Source organism: Emiliania huxleyi (assembly GCF_000372725.1).
Source record: "Emiliania huxleyi CCMP1516 unplaced genomic scaffold EMIHUscaffold_288, whole genome shotgun sequence".
In the NCBI taxonomy this organism is placed as follows: domain Eukaryota; phylum Haptophyta; order Isochrysidales; family Noelaerhabdaceae; genus Emiliania; species Emiliania huxleyi.
In genome coordinates, this window is record NW_005199870.1 from 23,506 (window position 1) to 39,568 (window position 16,063).

At 65.6% G+C, this 16,063-nt stretch overlaps 6 protein-coding genes across 6 annotated transcripts; 4 read left to right on the plus strand and 2 right to left on the minus strand.

Moving 5' to 3' along the window:
* Nucleotides 1–2,433: 2,433 nt before the first annotated feature.
* EMIHUDRAFT_48366 (hypothetical protein) lies at nt 2,434–2,631 on the plus strand (the record flags this gene model as incomplete). The annotated part of the gene is made up of 1 exon (XM_005775961.1): nt 2,434–2,631. A coding segment is annotated over one exon (198 nt), but the record flags the coding sequence as incomplete, so codon positions are not given.
* Nucleotides 2,632–4,018: 1,387 nt separating this feature from the next.
* Nucleotides 4,019–4,468, plus strand: EMIHUDRAFT_239406 (hypothetical protein; the record flags this gene model as incomplete). Its single annotated transcript, XM_005775962.1, has 1 exon — nt 4,019–4,468. One exon carries the CDS (start codon nt 4,019–4,021, stop codon nt 4,466–4,468), a length of 450 nt encoding a protein of 149 aa, XP_005776019.1.
* A 1,230-nt stretch (nt 4,469–5,698) lies between these two features.
* On the plus strand, nt 5,699–6,904 carry EMIHUDRAFT_116334 (hypothetical protein; the record flags this gene model as incomplete). The annotated part of the gene is made up of 1 exon (XM_005775963.1): nt 5,699–6,904. The coding sequence occupies one exon, from the start codon at nt 5,699–5,701 to the stop codon at nt 6,902–6,904; it is 1,206 nt and encodes a 401-aa protein (XP_005776020.1).
* A 345-nt stretch (nt 6,905–7,249) lies between these two features.
* On the minus strand, nt 7,250–7,675 carry EMIHUDRAFT_239408 (hypothetical protein; the record flags this gene model as incomplete). Its single annotated transcript, XM_005775964.1, has 1 exon — nt 7,250–7,675. One exon carries the CDS (start codon nt 7,673–7,675, stop codon nt 7,250–7,252), a length of 426 nt encoding a protein of 141 aa, XP_005776021.1.
* Nucleotides 7,676–8,624: 949 nt separating this feature from the next.
* EMIHUDRAFT_74353 (hypothetical protein) lies at nt 8,625–9,586 on the minus strand (the record flags this gene model as incomplete). Its single annotated transcript, XM_005775965.1, has 3 exons — nt 8,625–8,717; nt 8,786–9,084; nt 9,238–9,586. The coding sequence occupies 3 exons, from the start codon at nt 9,584–9,586 to the stop codon at nt 8,625–8,627; spliced, it is 741 nt and encodes a 246-aa protein (XP_005776022.1).
* A 5,457-nt stretch (nt 9,587–15,043) lies between these two features.
* EMIHUDRAFT_54852 (hypothetical protein) lies at nt 15,044–15,926 on the plus strand (the record flags this gene model as incomplete). The annotated part of the gene is made up of 3 exons (XM_005775966.1): nt 15,044–15,631; nt 15,715–15,795; nt 15,876–15,926. Coding segments are annotated over 3 exons (720 nt in total), but the record flags the coding sequence as incomplete, so codon positions are not given.
* Between the last annotated feature and the right edge of the window lie 137 nt (nt 15,927–16,063).

Here is a 16,063-nt window from a genome sequence, read left to right on the forward strand (position 1 = left end):
CTTTAATTAGACTTTACATACTCATACATCATTTTCAGTCAACCTCCCACACTATTATTGTTATTCTTTATTAAACAAAAGTTATCCACGGGTTCACATGCGTGGCGGTGCGGACTTGGGCTCGACGCACATCGCGCCCTCTGAGGGGCCATTTCCGGGGAGCAGTTCCTGAACAACAAGAGCTGGCTTACTGATACTGCGCGACACACCGCCACCAGCCGGGATCCGGTCGTGTTCGAGATCGCTTCCGCCAGCAAAAATGATGTGCGACTTTCCACATTCCCAGACGGACCAACCGACAACCGTGTTCCGTGTGGTCTGTGGACTTTTCTGTCTGGGTGAGAAGGGTGAAATTGATGCATGATGGAAGTTTGGAACCACACATGTCACGGCGACTATCAACTATATGAAAGCATAGAAGGATCCAGAGGTCTTATCTATTTTTATCTCTCTCTCTTCTCTTCGGCACTCTCTCACATGGAGATGTGGACATGCACACACACCGCACACACACCACGCACACACCCGACCCCCCCCCCCTCCATCCCATCCCCCACTCGCACACCACCCCCGCACATCTGTCACTGCTTGGCGTACACCTTGCGCTCCTCGAGCGGGATGCCCTGCTCCTCCTCGTACTCGGCGAGCTGGCGCTTCCACTCCTTGCGCCACGACTTGATCACCACGAGCTGGACCTGCGATAAGTTGCGATGCTGACGGGAGGTGTTGGTTGCGGCGAGGGAGGGGGGGGGGGGGGGGCATATGGGGAAATTAATTATTAATCTATGGGCACCTGCCGCGTGATTTGCCGCGTGAGCGTCTGCTGGAGGGCGCCGAGCGGCAAGTCCCTCAGTATGGCCTCTGACTCGGGGAGTACGTGCGCGTCAATGAAGGCCGCGTCGGCCTCCTACACCCCATCATTGCACGAGCTTTAATTATTGTTGTTCTCTCGCCATGAAATTGTAGGACGAAGGCGCTCGGCCGGCACGCCGCCGTCGGCGAGCCGCTCCGCGAGATCCAGCGCAAAGTGGTTGCAGTTTCGAAAGAAAAAGCAGTACTCGTCCTGCAGGGGCGGGATTTCCCCCCTCTGTGGTCTCATCAAAATACCCCGAGCCTGTCCGCTAGGCCAGTGATCATATGAATACAGTTTCGTGCAAGGACTGCAAGGCCAGTGATCATATGAATACAGTTTCGTGCAAGGACTCGGTCCTGCGTGTAGTCGGGGGCGCCCATCTCGGCGATGATCTGCGCGATCTGGGCGTCCGACTTGCTGGTCGGGCCGCAGTTGATGGTCCGCAGCGGCTTGCCTCCCGACACTCTCTCGAGGATGCCATCGTACGTCTCCTGGAATGATGAGGGCGAGAGAATCGTGAAGGAGGAGGAGAGGGGCCAGAGGAGAGAGGGTGGAGAGCCTCCGGTTCTCCGTCGTAAGACCAACAGGACCGCCCGACTCCGATGCTAAGCTTGGGGAACCAGAAGCCCTCCTTGAATGCAAGCGCCTGGAAGGCAGAGACGAGCGGCGGGCTCGAGATGTCGTACAGCTTGAGCATCACGTCTCTTGCGCCGGCGTCTGCTGCGGGGGTCTCTCGAGCAGGCGGCCGCAGCTGTGGACCGGTCCGAAAGACAGTAAGCTTTGGCCGAACTGCCATTCCGACGACCTCGGTCGGGAGCAGGAGGAGCAACGCCAGCAGGCTGCAAGAGCGGGTGACGGTCATTTGACCTCTACCGGCAGCTGAGGTCTGAGCGAGAGGATGGCGGTGCCACTTGCGTGCCTTTCTTTCAACGCCTTCTCTTCACGCTTTTACAAATTCTTTTACATGTAAAAGAAAGAAAGAAAGAAAACAGACAACCCAAGGGAGGGATGGGAGGACGGCACGCCGCCACCACACAGGGATTTTAATCTTTTATTATGTCGTGCAAGGGAGTTTTGTTGTGAAATTCTTTTTCTTAGGAATCTGGCCCACCGGCCGAATATCCCGCCTTACGCACTCTTCACAAGAAAACCGAATTTTCTTCATTCTTGTAGGAATCTTGGCCCACCACCGCCGAATATCGGCACTGTGAGGCCCCCGGCTTCGAGCCCTCCTCCCGCTTGCCCCGACGGTCGAAAGACTCGCACCTGAGCTCGTCGCAGCTGGCAAGGCCTCCTTCGAGATGCCTCCGAAAAACGCTGTCGAGCTCTACGACGCCCAGTTCGCGCGCAAGCAGCAGAGCACCGGGCTCAGCCCTTACATTGCTCCCGCGCAGCAGCAGCGAACGGCGCCACAGATCTCGCCCGAGGTACAGAAGAAGCTGCTGGATGCGCTGGCCAAGGAGGCGGAGAAGGCACGTGCGAGAGAGGAGGAGCGGCGCAAGCGCGACCCGACCTACCGGCCCGACGCGATGGACCTCTCGTACAAGCAGCTCAAGCCGTTTGACAAGTACATCGACTACTACGAGCGGCTCGGCGTCTCGGAGTTTGCGTCCGAGGGCGAGCTCAAGGCGGCGTTCAAGGGCCTCTCGCTGCAGCTGCACCCGGACAAGCAGAGCGGCAAGACCGACGCCGAGGCGGCCACCGCAAAGGCGCGCTACTTTGAGGTGGTGGACGCATTCACTGTGCTGATCGACCTGCCGACGCGGCGGGTGTACGACCAGCAGCGCGACAAGCGCGCCGCCGCGGAGGACGCAGGCCTCGCCGACGCCGGCAAGTGCGACAAGCCGCCTCCGACCTGCGTGGACGTGCCGGTCAGCATCGAGCAGGTGTGTCTCGGATACGACCTTGGGGAATGCGCGAGGGACTGCGGCACACTGCAGCACACTCTCGGGCGAGGGACTGCGACACACTGCAGCACACTCAGGCGAGGGACTGCGGCACACCTCCACGCCGCCGGGCTAGCTCGCACACATGGCGCGACGGCCGAAGGACTACGACCGGCACCCGGTCGTCCAAAACTAAAAGGCAGCGGTGACTACGCCGACTACTACCCTGCATCGAGCAGGTGTACAAGGGGGCTCGGCTGCACGTGCCGTTTGCTCGCTCGTACTTTGCGGGGACGAAGTACGAGCGGGTGGAGCGCGAGGAGATCTTCACGCTCAAGGTGAACCGCGGAGAGCCCCCCACATCTCCCCACATCTCCCCACATCTCCCCACATCTCCCCACATCTCCCCATAAGGTGAACCGCGGAGAGCCCGAAGGCGCAACCTACTGGCACCGCTCCCAAGGCGACGTCGGTAGAGAGGGGAGGACACAGGGTGGCCAGCGACGGGGCACCAGCGCGGCATGGGTGGGACGCAAAGCGAGGCAGAAGACGGCCACGCGGGAGCGACACAGACATCGACAGACACACGACACAAGATGCTGAGCCAGCCGGGCTGCCACACATCTTGAGTGCGCGTAGGCAACGTCGGGCCGACCGGCCGCGCAGACCTCGTCTTTTGCCTGACAATGGCGCCGAAGAGACGCTCGCCCGCGTCGACGACGGGAAGATTCCTCTGAACCGCCTCGGACCCGGTCCTGCAGGCGCCGCACGAGACGTTTGCCCGGCTCGGCGACGACGTGTGGCTGTACGACAAGGGACCGGGCGGCGCGGGTGTGCCGGCCGAGCGCCTCTTCTACGGCGCTCTCGTCCTCTCCATCGACGGGAAGGTTGCGCTTGCCACCGGCAACACGCTAGCGGCCGCCCTCTAGGAACTTTCTAGGACCCTTCCAGCACCCTTCCAGGAATCTTCTAGGCAACACGCTGGCGGCCGCCCTCGGCTTCGACCGTTCGGGGCTCGGGGAGGTAGTCGCTTCAAACCGCCTCTCCCATGCCTCCTTCTTGCCTCGCCCTCGCCGCCCTGCCTCCTCTCGCCTCCTCTCGCCTCTCCCTTTGCCTCCTCCTTGCCTCACTCTCGCCGCGTCTCGTCTGAAGGCGGTCGCGAGCTCTCCGCTCTCGTGCAGCATTCCGACTTGGCGCGCGGCCAGAGGGCGAGGCGCGAGGCTGCGCACCTCTCTCGCCCACCCTCCGGCCCCGCTCCCGCCCCGCCCCGCAGGCGCTCATGCTCGCCGGCGAGCCGCACATCGACTTGGCCGACTGGAGGCGCCACTGCATCACGGCGGGCGGCCTCTCGCGCCGCTCGCGCCGCTTCCGCTGGTTCTGGCGAGTGGTGCGTTCCTACTCGCAGCAAGAGCGGCAGCAGCTGCTCCAGTTCGTCACAGGCTCTCGCCAGCCGCCCGTCGGCGGCTTTGCGCAGCTGCAGGGCTTCAACGGCGGCGTGCACAAGTTCACGCTCTGCGCGGCGTCGCACGAGCCAAAGGACTCGCTCCCGCGGGTCCACGCGTGCATCTGCACCCTCGACCTGCCAGAGTACTCGTCGTGCGGCGCGATGCGGCGTGCGCTGCACATTGCCCTCTCGATGGGCGCCGTCGGGTTCGACGACGCGGCGGTGGCTGGCGACGACGAGGCGCCGTCGGGCGACGAGTCAGCAGGGACGCCGCCGCCGGATTGAGAAAGGCCGAGGAGCTGTTTTGGTCGTGTGTGTGTACGTGAGGCTGTCCGGGCTGCTTGTGTTGTGTGTGTGTGTGTGCGCGCGCGCGTCGCCACAAGGCACGGTGATATCGGTGTGATCTCTCGTGCGACACGCGCGTTGTAAATCTCGATGTAAGTATGAAAAACGCGCCATCGCGAGCTCCACGTACCAGGTACCACGATGCACGAAGTGTGCACGAGGACGCATTACCCACCGCTTTTCCGCAAGGCCACCGCCAAGGCGCGCAGCATTGGCTGCGCGGCGACCTGCCACGTCCCCACCTTTCCACCTTTGCAGGGGAGTGGGTGAACGGTCCCCCGAAGTTCCAAGTTGTTTTTTCTCGCCATGTGTTGTACAGTTGTTTGGCATGTGTTTTTTCTTTGTCAGTTTACCGCGACCCCGCGTCGATGGCGGCTCTGCTAGCGCCAGGCCGCGTCGAAGGCGGCCGTAATGCTGGTGGCGCCTTCGAAGGCGGCGGAGAGGGCGGTAGCAGCGACGGCGATCGAGTCATGTGGCAGGGTGCGAAGATGCAGCAGGGAGGCTTGAGTTAGCGACGCGGGGCGGTGGCGTGCCAGCAGGTAAGCGGCGGCGGCGGAGAGCAGGTGTGCAAAGTAAAGGCCAATCTTGAGATATCCATTTTGCACCACCTTTGGATTTCTGGTACAAATTGACTTGTGGATCTTGAAGGCACGCGCAAGAGCGCACCAGGCAAGTTGACTGAACCTCGGATCTCGCTGCCGCTAAGCGTGGCGTCGATTATCAAACGAGCGGTGACAGTAGCGGTGGCAGCGGCGGCAGCGTCGACAGGAGCACCTACTGCAGTGTGAAATGTGAGCTGGGAGGCGGGAGGCAGATGCAATAGGAGCGGGAGAGTGAGATCGTCAGCCAGCACGGCAGACCTTTACGGCGCGGCTGCGGGCGCGTTTGCAGTGACATGCGATCCATGTGGTAGCAAAGGCACGGCGGGAGTAGCGCGTATCCGTATGCAGGCTGTGAGCGAGGGTGGCGCGTCGCGAGTGGACTTTCTGTGTGGCATGGTGTCCGAAGAGGCCACCGGCCAAAAGCGCATGTCTTGAAGGTCCGATACTGGAAGCCCATATAGGCACCTGACCCTTGGTACCCCCGCGCTACCGGGTACCCACCTCGAGACCATCTCCCGCCGGTCACGCGTGCCATGCACTCCGGCGCGGTCGCGGTGGGAGTTCTTCGATGGCGGCTCTGCTAGCGCCAGGCCGCGTGCCATGCGACGGCACCGCTGGTGTTATCTGGCTCGCTGTCGGCGTCATGTCCTCGCCTTCGCACGATCGGCAGCGGGTGGCGGTGCGTAGCACGTGGGGTCGGTCGCACATAGCGGCCGTCCTACCGTGCTTCCTGGTCGGCAAGCTGGTCAAGCGTACTCCCCGTGCGCCGTGGGACAAGCGGCACGCGAGGGAAGCGGCCGAGCCGGATGGCGGGCCCAAGGGCGAGCTCTCTCCAAACCCGGCCGCCCACGCGCTCGCGCTGGAGCACGCGCAGTTTGGGGACGTGCTCGTGCTCGATGGCTCGGCCGAGATCCACCAGGGCGGTACGAGTGGCCTCAAGACGCTGACGTGGTGGCGGCACGTCCGGGACAGGCTCCCGAATGCGCAGTGGGTTGGCAAGTGCGACGACGACACGCTCGTCAACGTGCCTCGGCTGATGATGCGCCTGCCACCCGTCGATCGCGCTGAGCCGCGCTCGCTCTTCGGAACCATCAAGTGGGGCTGCTACTCGGACAAGAGGCTCAAGTGGGAGTCGTCGTGGCGGGACTGGCGGTGTGGCCGCACGCAGTTCGCGCGCTCACGCGCGCCCGGCGAGCCGGCCAACCTGAGCGCGACGTACGAGGGGCCGTACGAGCTCGCGCTCGGCTGGTTCTTCGCGATGCCGCGGCGCATGGCCCTGCTCTTGGCGGACTGCGCGTACGCCAACCGGTTCCACGAGCGCGCGCTCCACGCGACGCGAGAGCCGTTCCTGCGCAAGGAGGACGACCCTCTCAACGGCTTTTGGCTGTACAAGTGCCTGCGAGAGAAGGGCATGCCACCCGTGCAGCCGCTGCCGTCGATGAGAGAGCCCGAGGCGCACAACATGGCCTGCATCTCCTCGCGAGGCCTCTACCGCCGACCGAGCAACGCGTCCATCGCAGTGCACTTCCTCAAGACGGTCTCGGCGATGCGGTACGTGGCTGCGACGCTGCGCGCAAAGAGACAGCCTGCGATCGCCGTCCCGCCCTCGCGCCGCTGCTGCAGCCGAATGGTCTGGCCGAGTGAGCGAGCACAGCACCCTCTCGAGGCGTGCGAGCGGCTGCTTTCTGCCGAGGAAATGGAGGCGGAGAGAGCTATCGACGCTGCGGCAGAGCGCAACCGTCTCGGTCGGACACCCAGGGGACACGAAGCATGAGCGCGAAAGCCGAGACCTCTTCGATTCGACAGTTTTAAGTACTCACTGTCCCCTCACCCCTCGTCACGCTGCCCCTCGCCTCGTGCTGCGCGCCCACCTCGTCCTCGGAGTCGCAGTCGGTGCTCGGACCTCGTCAACAGCTCAACACGTGCCGAACATCCCCGATCCCGCAACACGATACGCTCCCGACACACACAGAAAAAAGAGCGGCAAGACGAGTTGGGGCTCTGCGGCTAGAGCCTAGACGAGACGGGGAGGGTGTGAACTTTCGTTTTATTACGTGCATGAATGTAAAAGTGGCGGCACATGCACATGCACATGTGCATGTGCATCTGCATGTGCATGTTACGCGATTGCTTGCGCAGCCACCCGACGGCAGGCGCAAAACTCCTCCGGCACACCCGCCTCCGCGCAAGTGCGGTGCTCGGGGAGCGGGTCGAGGATGGATAGCGCTCCGGCCTCTAGCGAGGCGGTGTTCGGATACGCTGCGAGCTGGACTATTGCATGGTAGAGCTCACGCACGGTCACCATTCGCCGCGTATTCGCGCGGAGAGCGGCCTGCCAGGCGGGCCGCTCGCGCATCAGCCAGTCGGGCGCGAGGACGTAGAGGACAGGCAGCTTGTGCTCGGCGGCGCCGATCTCGTAGTCGTTGTACCAGATGCCGTGCGTGCCGTGGTCCGACAGGAGCATCACCACAGTGTCGCGGAGGAGGCCGGCCGCGTGCCGCTCGAGGAAGGTGGAGAGCGCGTCATCGAGGGCGGGCAGCCGCATGGCGCTCAGCCTAGAGAACAGCGCTGTGCCCTACAGCTGCGTCGAAGCAGCTGAGCGGCTGGTATTAGCCAATCGGAAGCGGTGGGAGGAAGGCAGGCCGCAGCGGAGCGAGAGCAGGAGGCGTGCGCTCGAGACGACATCGGAAGAGCTCAATCGGGTGCGAGCGCAACTAGCCTGGGAGCGGGCCGAGCTCACGGCGACTGAGGCTCAGTTGGAGGAGGCGGCTGCGCAGCTGTACAGCCTGAGGGGCGAGATTCACTCACGAGAGGAGGAGGACGAGGCTAGGTGCGCTCACCCCCCCCCCCCACCCCACCCCTTTGAGCCATCCCTCTCTTGCTGCTGAGCACACAAGAATTCAGCCATGAGGACGCGTGCCTGTGCAAGTCACCTTTCGCTCCTCTCTACACAGGCTCGCCGCTTGCCAGGAAAGTACCCGTCAGGCCGAGCTCTCGGCTCGGGAAGAGGCTGAAAAGCTCGCCAAAGACCGGAAAATGTGGCACGAGACGCTCAACATGAAGGAGGCTTCACTTCTAATGGCGGAAAAAGCGGCTGCACGCGCGCGAGATCGTATGAAGCGCGCCAATTGCTCCACCAAAGTGGAGGTGCGCAGCGTGGTCGCGGAGGTAGAGCCGCTCCGCGAGGCTGTATTGCTGGCTTCCGCAGCGCTGGAGAGCGCAAATGAGGCTGCGTGCGAGGCGGAGGCGAGACTAACTCAGGAAGCGCTCGGAGAACCAAGGTGTGTCACCAATATGTGACAGGTAATGAGGCTGCTAGAGGTGTGTAATGTACTCCTCGTGCCAATAAAAGGGAAAAAGGTGCTACACACAGCCGCCTAGTTCACGAACGTGTCTAACCACGCGCACACAAGATATGCGTCCTCGGGTCGGCCTCTCGCGCTCCGCCCATCGAGTCGCGCCCCCGTGGCGCGCGTTCTCTCTGGCGCACCTCTCTAAGAGTGTGCAATGATGTGAACCGCGTTGTTCACCTGCGTTGTGCGCGAGCTGAGCGCGGCGGAGATCAGCTTCGTAAAGTGTTCCGCCGCCTAGAAGCGGGCGGGGGTGGGGGGGTCAGCGCGTCGTGGGGCGGCGCTGCAGCTGTGGACGAAGGGACTGGGTGGGCCGTCGCCTGAGTCTCCGATTTGCCGAGCCGAAGGCAGTCGCGCACCCAGAAGATGTCTTCGGCCCGCTGCAGCTCGGGGATGCCCGTCGATAGCATCAGCTGGAAGAGCGTGATGAACTCGTGGCTGTGTCCGCGTAGAATGCCGTACGCTCGGCAGCAGAGGGCTACGAAGTGTTCGTAGTCGCTGTGGCCCTTGTCGCCGAGGACACGAGCGAAGTCTGGGGTGAAGACGAACGGGGCCCGCTCGCGCTTAATCCCAAACTTGGACTTGTAGTTGCCCAGGAAATGGCCTGCATGGGCGCGAGAGACGCGTGCGTTGTGGGGCGTCCTCGTCCAAGCGCAGGAGTACGTCGCGTCCGGATGTAAGAGCAGCAGTTGACAGCAGCGGGGCGCGTGAGGGGAGAGATGTGACCACGCGTGTGGGAGTGTGTGCGGGGTGGCACCAAAGTCGATGTGGAAGAGGTGGCCATTCTTGGAGAGCATCACGTTGTCATTGTGCCGGTCGCCGATGCCGAGCACGTATGTGGCGACGCAGTAGCCCGCGAGCGAGTGCGCAAAGGTCTCGACGGCCGCGGCATACTCGCGCTCGCTCTTGTTGTGCTCGCGCAAATAGTGTGCCATCGGCTCCTTTGCAAACGCGCCGGATGCGCCGCCGCCGTACTCCTTTGTGATATTTGCCGTCGTGTTCGAATTGAGCACGATCTCGATGAAGCCCACCTCGTCGCCAGTCGCGACGACTCCATACGGCGAGAGCCGGAGATCGAGGTCCTCGGCCTCCCACTTTCGCTCCATGCTCCGGATGAGCTGCATCGTCAGCGCGTCCTGCCGCAAGTCGTCGCCGCACTTGAACATGACGGTGACGTCCGTGCCCTGCGGGTCCGCGTTGGAGAAGACCAGCCACAGAGGCACCTTCTTCGAGTCCATGCACCGGCACTTACGCACAACGAGGCCCGTGCACTCGATGCGGGGGTCTAGCGGCAGCTGGAAGCGCGGCGGTAGCTCCGTCTCGCTGAGCTTCTGCCGCAGAAGCGCAATCCGCTCCGACTTCTTCTCGCGCTGCACCGCCCGTGCGATTGCAATCAGCGACTGCTCAACGCGCGACTGAAGCAGGAGCTTCTCGCGGTGAGGGCCGCAGCAGCGCAGGTACTCTTGTAGCAGGAGGCCGAAGCGCTCCGAAACCTCCGGCAAGTGCATCTCGGCCTTGAGCGCCCAGAAGAACCGGTGGCCGACCTGGTGTGGACAGCGCAGTGCGCGTCGCAGCAGCAGCCGCGCGAGGGCCGAGTCGTGCCGCGACTCGTACTTGAGGACCTGCGTGAGCTGCAGCACCAGCTCGGCGAGGGCCGTGTCGCTCATCTCCCCGAGTCGCTCGACGGCGTATGCGCGCACTTGCGGGTCGGCGAACTTGGCGTCGAGGAGCTTGAGCGCCTGGGTCGGCGATGGGACGGCCCACTTCCGCAGTAGTGCGTGCGCCTCAGCGACAGCCGTGCGGTCGTCCCACTTGCACGACTCGAGCAGCTTGCTCAGCGCCTCGGGCGAGGACGAGACGAACTCGCGGTGCCTCCACACGAGCTCCTTCTCGTCGAGGGAGAGGGGCGAGAGAGGGTCCTGCTCGATGATGCGCTTCAGCCGCAGCACCTCCTGCGTACTGGGCAGAGCTCCCGCCGCGAGCGAGCCCGGGCGGCGAGCCCGCGGCGGCATCGGGGGCGGCGGCTCCGGGGCCGAGGCGCTGTCGAACTCTTCGTCGGGGGGCATGACGACTGGCACGGCGAAGCGGTCGAACGCAACGAAGAGGACGGGCGGCTCTGGCTGGGACGGGTCGAACGTTGCGTTCTCCAAATTGCAGCCGATTGGGTTTGCGCTCTCCTCTGGCCAGAGCCGCAGAGCGTGCGTGCCGTTCGCAAGGCGCTCGTCGTGCCCCACCAGCATCATCGAGACCCAGCCGAGGCTGCAGCTGGTGGCGGCGCCCTCGTCGTCGCGGGCCGCCCGCCCCCCAGCCGGCCGCGCGCAGAGTGTGAAGCAAACGCGGGCGGCGCGAGGAATGTGGTGCAGCGGCAGGCTCGTTTGCAGGCTCGCCGACCAGCTCGGGTTGCTGCCCTCGTCGCAGATCGCCGCTGGCGTCTCCACTGGGTCGCATAACGGCACGCCGCCATGATAGACACCGAGTCGCACGGAGAGAGCCCACACGCCGCTGCAGGCGCCACCACGCCGGGGACTGCTGTAGGCCGCTGCGAGGACCGAGCGGAGCCGTTCTGCAGAGATGATCTCGACTCGCAGCTTGAGGTGGTCTGGAAGGTCGTAGAGAGAGAGAGAGCAGGACGGCGGCCCGCTCGCAAGCGCTGGCTGCGGCGGCTGCGGCGGCACACTGCTGAGGGGCGGCAGGCTGGCGAGCGGGTTGGGGACGAGCGAGAGCGCCACCTCCGCCCCCTTTCTGAGGCAGCGGCGCACGTACTCGTAGCTCACCACGATCCCGCCGTCGAGGTACTCGTCGCAACCGACGACCTTGAGACACATGAGGTGGGCCGGGCGCGAGTCGTCGAGGGTCGCCTTGGCGTACGCCGCGAGTGCCTTCGCGCGAAGCGCGTCCACCGTGGTCGCCGCGTCCACGGGCAGCTTCTTGGTCATCTCGTCCGAGAGGCGGACCGTCGCGGTGAATTGCTCGGGGAGCCACGACGCGTTCTGAGACTCGCAGCGGAAGGTGGGGAGGTGGCGCCACACGGCCGCGGCCGAGTGTGCTGCGGCCTCCGTCGGCCTCAGCGCGCGCATCGCAAGGCGGAAGGCGATCGGCTCGGCCGACTCGGAAGACCAAGCGAGGGGTGGCCCGAGCAGCTCATGCACTGCAGCAGCGCTGCCGCTCTCCTCTGCGGCGACGGCGCGTGGCAGCGTCGCTTCGGAGAGTCTGCAGAGCCGCAGCACGGGCGCCCGCCGGTACTGCAGGTGCTCGCGAACCGTCGTCACTTGCGAGAGTGGCAGCTCGGACTCGTCGCCCTGCCCGGGACCGGCGCTGCTCTTGGAGCCGCGCAAGACTTCTCCCGAGACCGCCACTTGGAGGACCCACTCCGTGTCGGCGCTAGAGTTTCCCGAGAGACCCGCTGCGGAGCGCCCCAACAGGCGGCGCCTCATGAGGACGATGGCGTCGGCGACGGTGTGGGTGAGCGACAGCGTGACGAGCAGCGAGCTTCCGTGCGAGGGCACGACGCGGACGGCAAAGTGAAGCGGCAGCTGCGCGGTATAGCTCCGTGAGGCGTGCTGTTGGGCCCGCTCACAGAGGGCTTCCGTAGCCACAGCCAGCTCTGCTCGCGTCGGCCAGTCGAGCCTGTAGCACGCGTCCAGCATGGCCTCCACCGCCGCCTCGGCCGGCGGAACGTCGTTGAGGCACCCTTTCACGAGGTCGCTCGACAGCTCTCCCTCGGGCAGACTCCCCGGGGACTGGTCGAGGCTGCACGCGAGCGACGCTAGCCGCGCGAGCAACTGTGCTGCAGCAGTCGACGTCCGCGCGGCGCCATCGGACGGAGGCGACGGCTCGGAGGGGCCGCGCTTGCCAAAGGCGGCATAAGAGATGACGGCAACGTACCCCACCGACGCACCGGTGGCGTCCGAGCGTCGAGCGCCGCCCGCGAAGAGCTGGGAGAAGCCGATGGCCTCCCCCGCGCCCACGCGGCGCGATCCAGGCTCCCCAGGCTGCCCTCCCCTACCGGTAGCCGACCCAGGCTCCCCTACGTCAAGCAGGCCCTCAAGCACGAGGCAGACAAACGAGGCGGGCTGGCCCTCTCTCAGGATGACGTCGCCGGGCGTGAAGCGCACGATGGCGCACGCGTCGCTGAGCGCGGCCACGTTTGCGAGGGAGAGGGCGCCATGCGCCCAGGGCGAGTCGCGGAGGCGATGTAGCAGCTGGACCGCGGTCGCGGGCGGCACTTGAGAGGGAACGGCGCCGGCGGTGCCTCGAGGGCTGCTTCCCCCACCGCGCGACCGACCGTCGTCCCATGTGCTGTCAAAGGTGCTGCTGAGCGGCCTCTGGAGGACGCCGCAGCAGAAGGCCTCGAGCGGCAGCGAGCGGCCGCGCATCTCCCAGCTGAGCGCCCGGAAGCGCGCGAGCAAACCGTCCTCCTCTTCCTCGCAGCCGGCCTTGGAGGAGGAGACCGAGCCGCGCGCGGCCGAGTCGACCGCGGCGGCGGTGATTGCAGAGGCGAGCGCCGACCTTGTCGCGTTGCACCCGGCAAAGGTGCCGCTCATTCGGTCGAGGTCGGCGTTGCCGATGAGGCATATCACCCCTGGCTCCACGCCCACCACGTCGGAGGGCCTTGCCTCGGCAGAGAAGAGCCCCTCCGCGCCGAGGAGGTCGCCCGCTGAGCGAAGGACGAGCGAGGCGTCGCCGCCGACCTCCTCGCCGACGGAGCCCTGCAGGATGAGGCCGATGAACGTGGGCGCCTCGCCCACACAGAGGAGCGGCTCCCCCGCCTCGAAGCCCGCCACCGCAGACGCGAGCGCGAGCTCTGTGAGGAGCTCGTCCGACAGGGCGAGCAGCCAGCGGCCCTCGCCGCCGGGAAGATGCGCGACACGCCGCTGCAGCCCCTTGAGCAGGCCGAAGGCGTCGGCGGCCGCAAGCTCGCCCGGCAGAGACGTGTAGGGGAGATCCGCCTGCTCGTTTGAATTACTGGAGCCGGAAGACCTCACCGACTCTGCCCTCGAGCCGAGCGACACCTTGCGGTCCAGGTCGACCGAATCCTGGAGTCGGAGGGATCGCCGGCTGCCGCTGGCCGAGACCCGTGACCCGCTCCGCGACACCGCCGGCCGAGACGCCACCGGCAGCCGCAGCTTGCTCGGGGTCCGCAACACGCTCCAGGTCCCCTTGGCGCTGTTGGCAGGAGGGAGAGCGCAGGCAATCGTCTCCTCCGCCTCCTGGGAGCAACCCCATCCCTGCGCCGCCTGCTGCTCCAGGAGCTGGCACACGCGTGCGTCCACCTGCGCGGGGGCAGCACGTGCTAGGGGTCGGCGCGGGCGTAGCACTCCTAGCGGGCAGCAAAAGGGAGCACTCACCTCTGCCTCCGAGACGTGGGCACCACGCTTGTCCATCGCCGCGCGCGCGCAACAACTCGAGAGCTTGAGGCCGAGCGGTGGATTTTCCCGGCCGATGAGCGCGTCGAGCCGTGCAAACGGAAGCGTGGCGAGAGCGCCGGCCTCGGCCGAGACAAATGCGCAGCTGCGGACACTCCTCGCAAAGAGCGCGTCCGAGCCAATGAATGTGCCGACGCCGAGCGGCGCGCCCGCGGCGCCGGACGGTAGAACCTCGGCCACGGATCCCTGCAGCACGATCAGCATCGTCGTTGCCGGCTGCCCCCTCGTCAGCACCTCGACGCCCGCTTCAAAGCGGGCGACGGGAGAGACCAGCTTCGCGAGCTCTACGATTTGCTGGAAGGTGAAGGTCGAGAGGTCCTCCGAGTGGTTCTGTGCGTTGACGAGGAGCAAGAGGGCCTCCTCCTCGTCCGCCATGCGAGCGAATGTGCGCGGTGCAATCCCGGGGCGACCGAGCAAAGGAGGCGTGATACAGGTTTTTTACCTCGGGTTTCTTTTGTGTGTTTTTTGCGCGCGCGTGCGTGTGCGTGTGCGTGTGCGTGTGCGTGTGCGTGTGTGTGTGTGTGTGTGTGTGTGTGTGTGTGTGTGTGTGTGTGTGTGTGTGTGCGTGTCGCTCTAAAAAGAAATAAAGGAAGAAAACAGACAACCCAAGGGAGGGATGGGAGGACGGCACGCCGCCACCACACAGGGATTTTAAGGAGAGGTGTGTGGTGCGCTAGCCGTCGCCCACCCTAGGGAGTCTGCCTCTTCCTATCTCTCTTCGCAGTCTCTCGCCGATTCTCGCTGCAACCTTCATGCCACCTCGCGGTCGTCCCACTCTCGTCGTTCTCTCCCTTGTCACTTCCTCCTCTGTCGCGTCGTTCTCTTCTGCCTCGTCCTGCGACGCCGCCGCCTGCCGGTCCCTTGTTCTCGCGGCTTCTTTCGCCTTTTCGGCGCAACTCCGTCCTCCTCGCGGCGTATCCTGGCCCCTCGAGTCTATCGAGCTCCCCTCGCGCAAGGACCACATTTCTGACTCCCACTCCGATCATTTGCCTACAGGTCTGCGTGTCGCTCTCGATGCGTGCGTTCGCAAAATTCTCTTTTTGGATGGCGGCACTTTGCCTCTGCCTCTGCCTCCCTGTCTGCCTTCTCTCCGCCCTCCCCCCGCGCTGCAGCCCGCCCCGCCTGTCCGCCGCGCCGCCCGCGGTCATCCTCACGCGCGAGCGCGGCAAGAACGGCAAGCTCGACGCGCTGCTGCGCGAGCGCGGCGTGCCGACTGCGGAGCTGCCGTGCATCGCGTTTCAGCAGCTGCCCGCCGGGCAGGCGGAGCTGCCGCCGGCCCTCGCGGAGGAGACGCCGGCCTGGGTCGTCGTCACGTCGCCCGAGGCCGCCGGCGTGCTCGCTGAGGGCTGGGAGCGCGCCGGCCGGCCTCACCTCCGGCTAGCGTCGGTCGGCGGGGCGACGGCCAAGGCGCTCCAATCGCTCGGGCTGCGCTCCGCCTTCACGCCGACCAAGGCGACGGGGAGGGCACTGGCAGAGGAGCTGCCGCTCGACCACGGCGACAGCGGAGGCGGCGACGGCGCGCCGCCGGCGGTGCTCTACCCTTGCTCTGCGCTCGCCGCCGACACCGTGTGCGCCGGCCTGGAGCGGCGCGGGTTCGGCGTGCGCCGCATCGACACGTACACGACGGTGGCGGCTGAGTGGGGGCCGTCCGAGGAGGAGGCCGCTCGCGCCGCGTCGGTCGTCTCGTTCGGCTCGCCGTCCGCAGTGCGCGTCTGGCACGAGCGGGTGTGCCCTTGGTGGAGAGAGAGGCCCGCCTCCCGCGCGCGCGCGTGGCAGCGCCGCCACCCAACCACTCGCCGCCGCTGCAGGTCGGCTCCGGCGCCGTCGCCGCCTGCATCGGCGAGACGTCTGCGGCGCAGGCGCGCGAGCTCGGCTTCAGCCAGGCGCGTGTGCGGGAGGGCAGGGAGGGAGGGGAGAGAGGGGAGGGAGAGAGGGGCCCGAGGCGGTGAGCGACCTGCGCCCGACGCAGGTGATCGCGCCCGACTCGCCCGGCGTCGAGGCGTGGGCCGAGACCATTCTCTCTCTCGGCCTGTGGGGGCCGTCAGAGTAGCCGCAGCGCGCAGGCGAGCCGGCGCCGGGTCCGGTCGACACATCTCATCGTCATGGACGCGGCTTAAATACTCTGTTGCATCTCGGTTACGTTCATGGTTGCGTTTT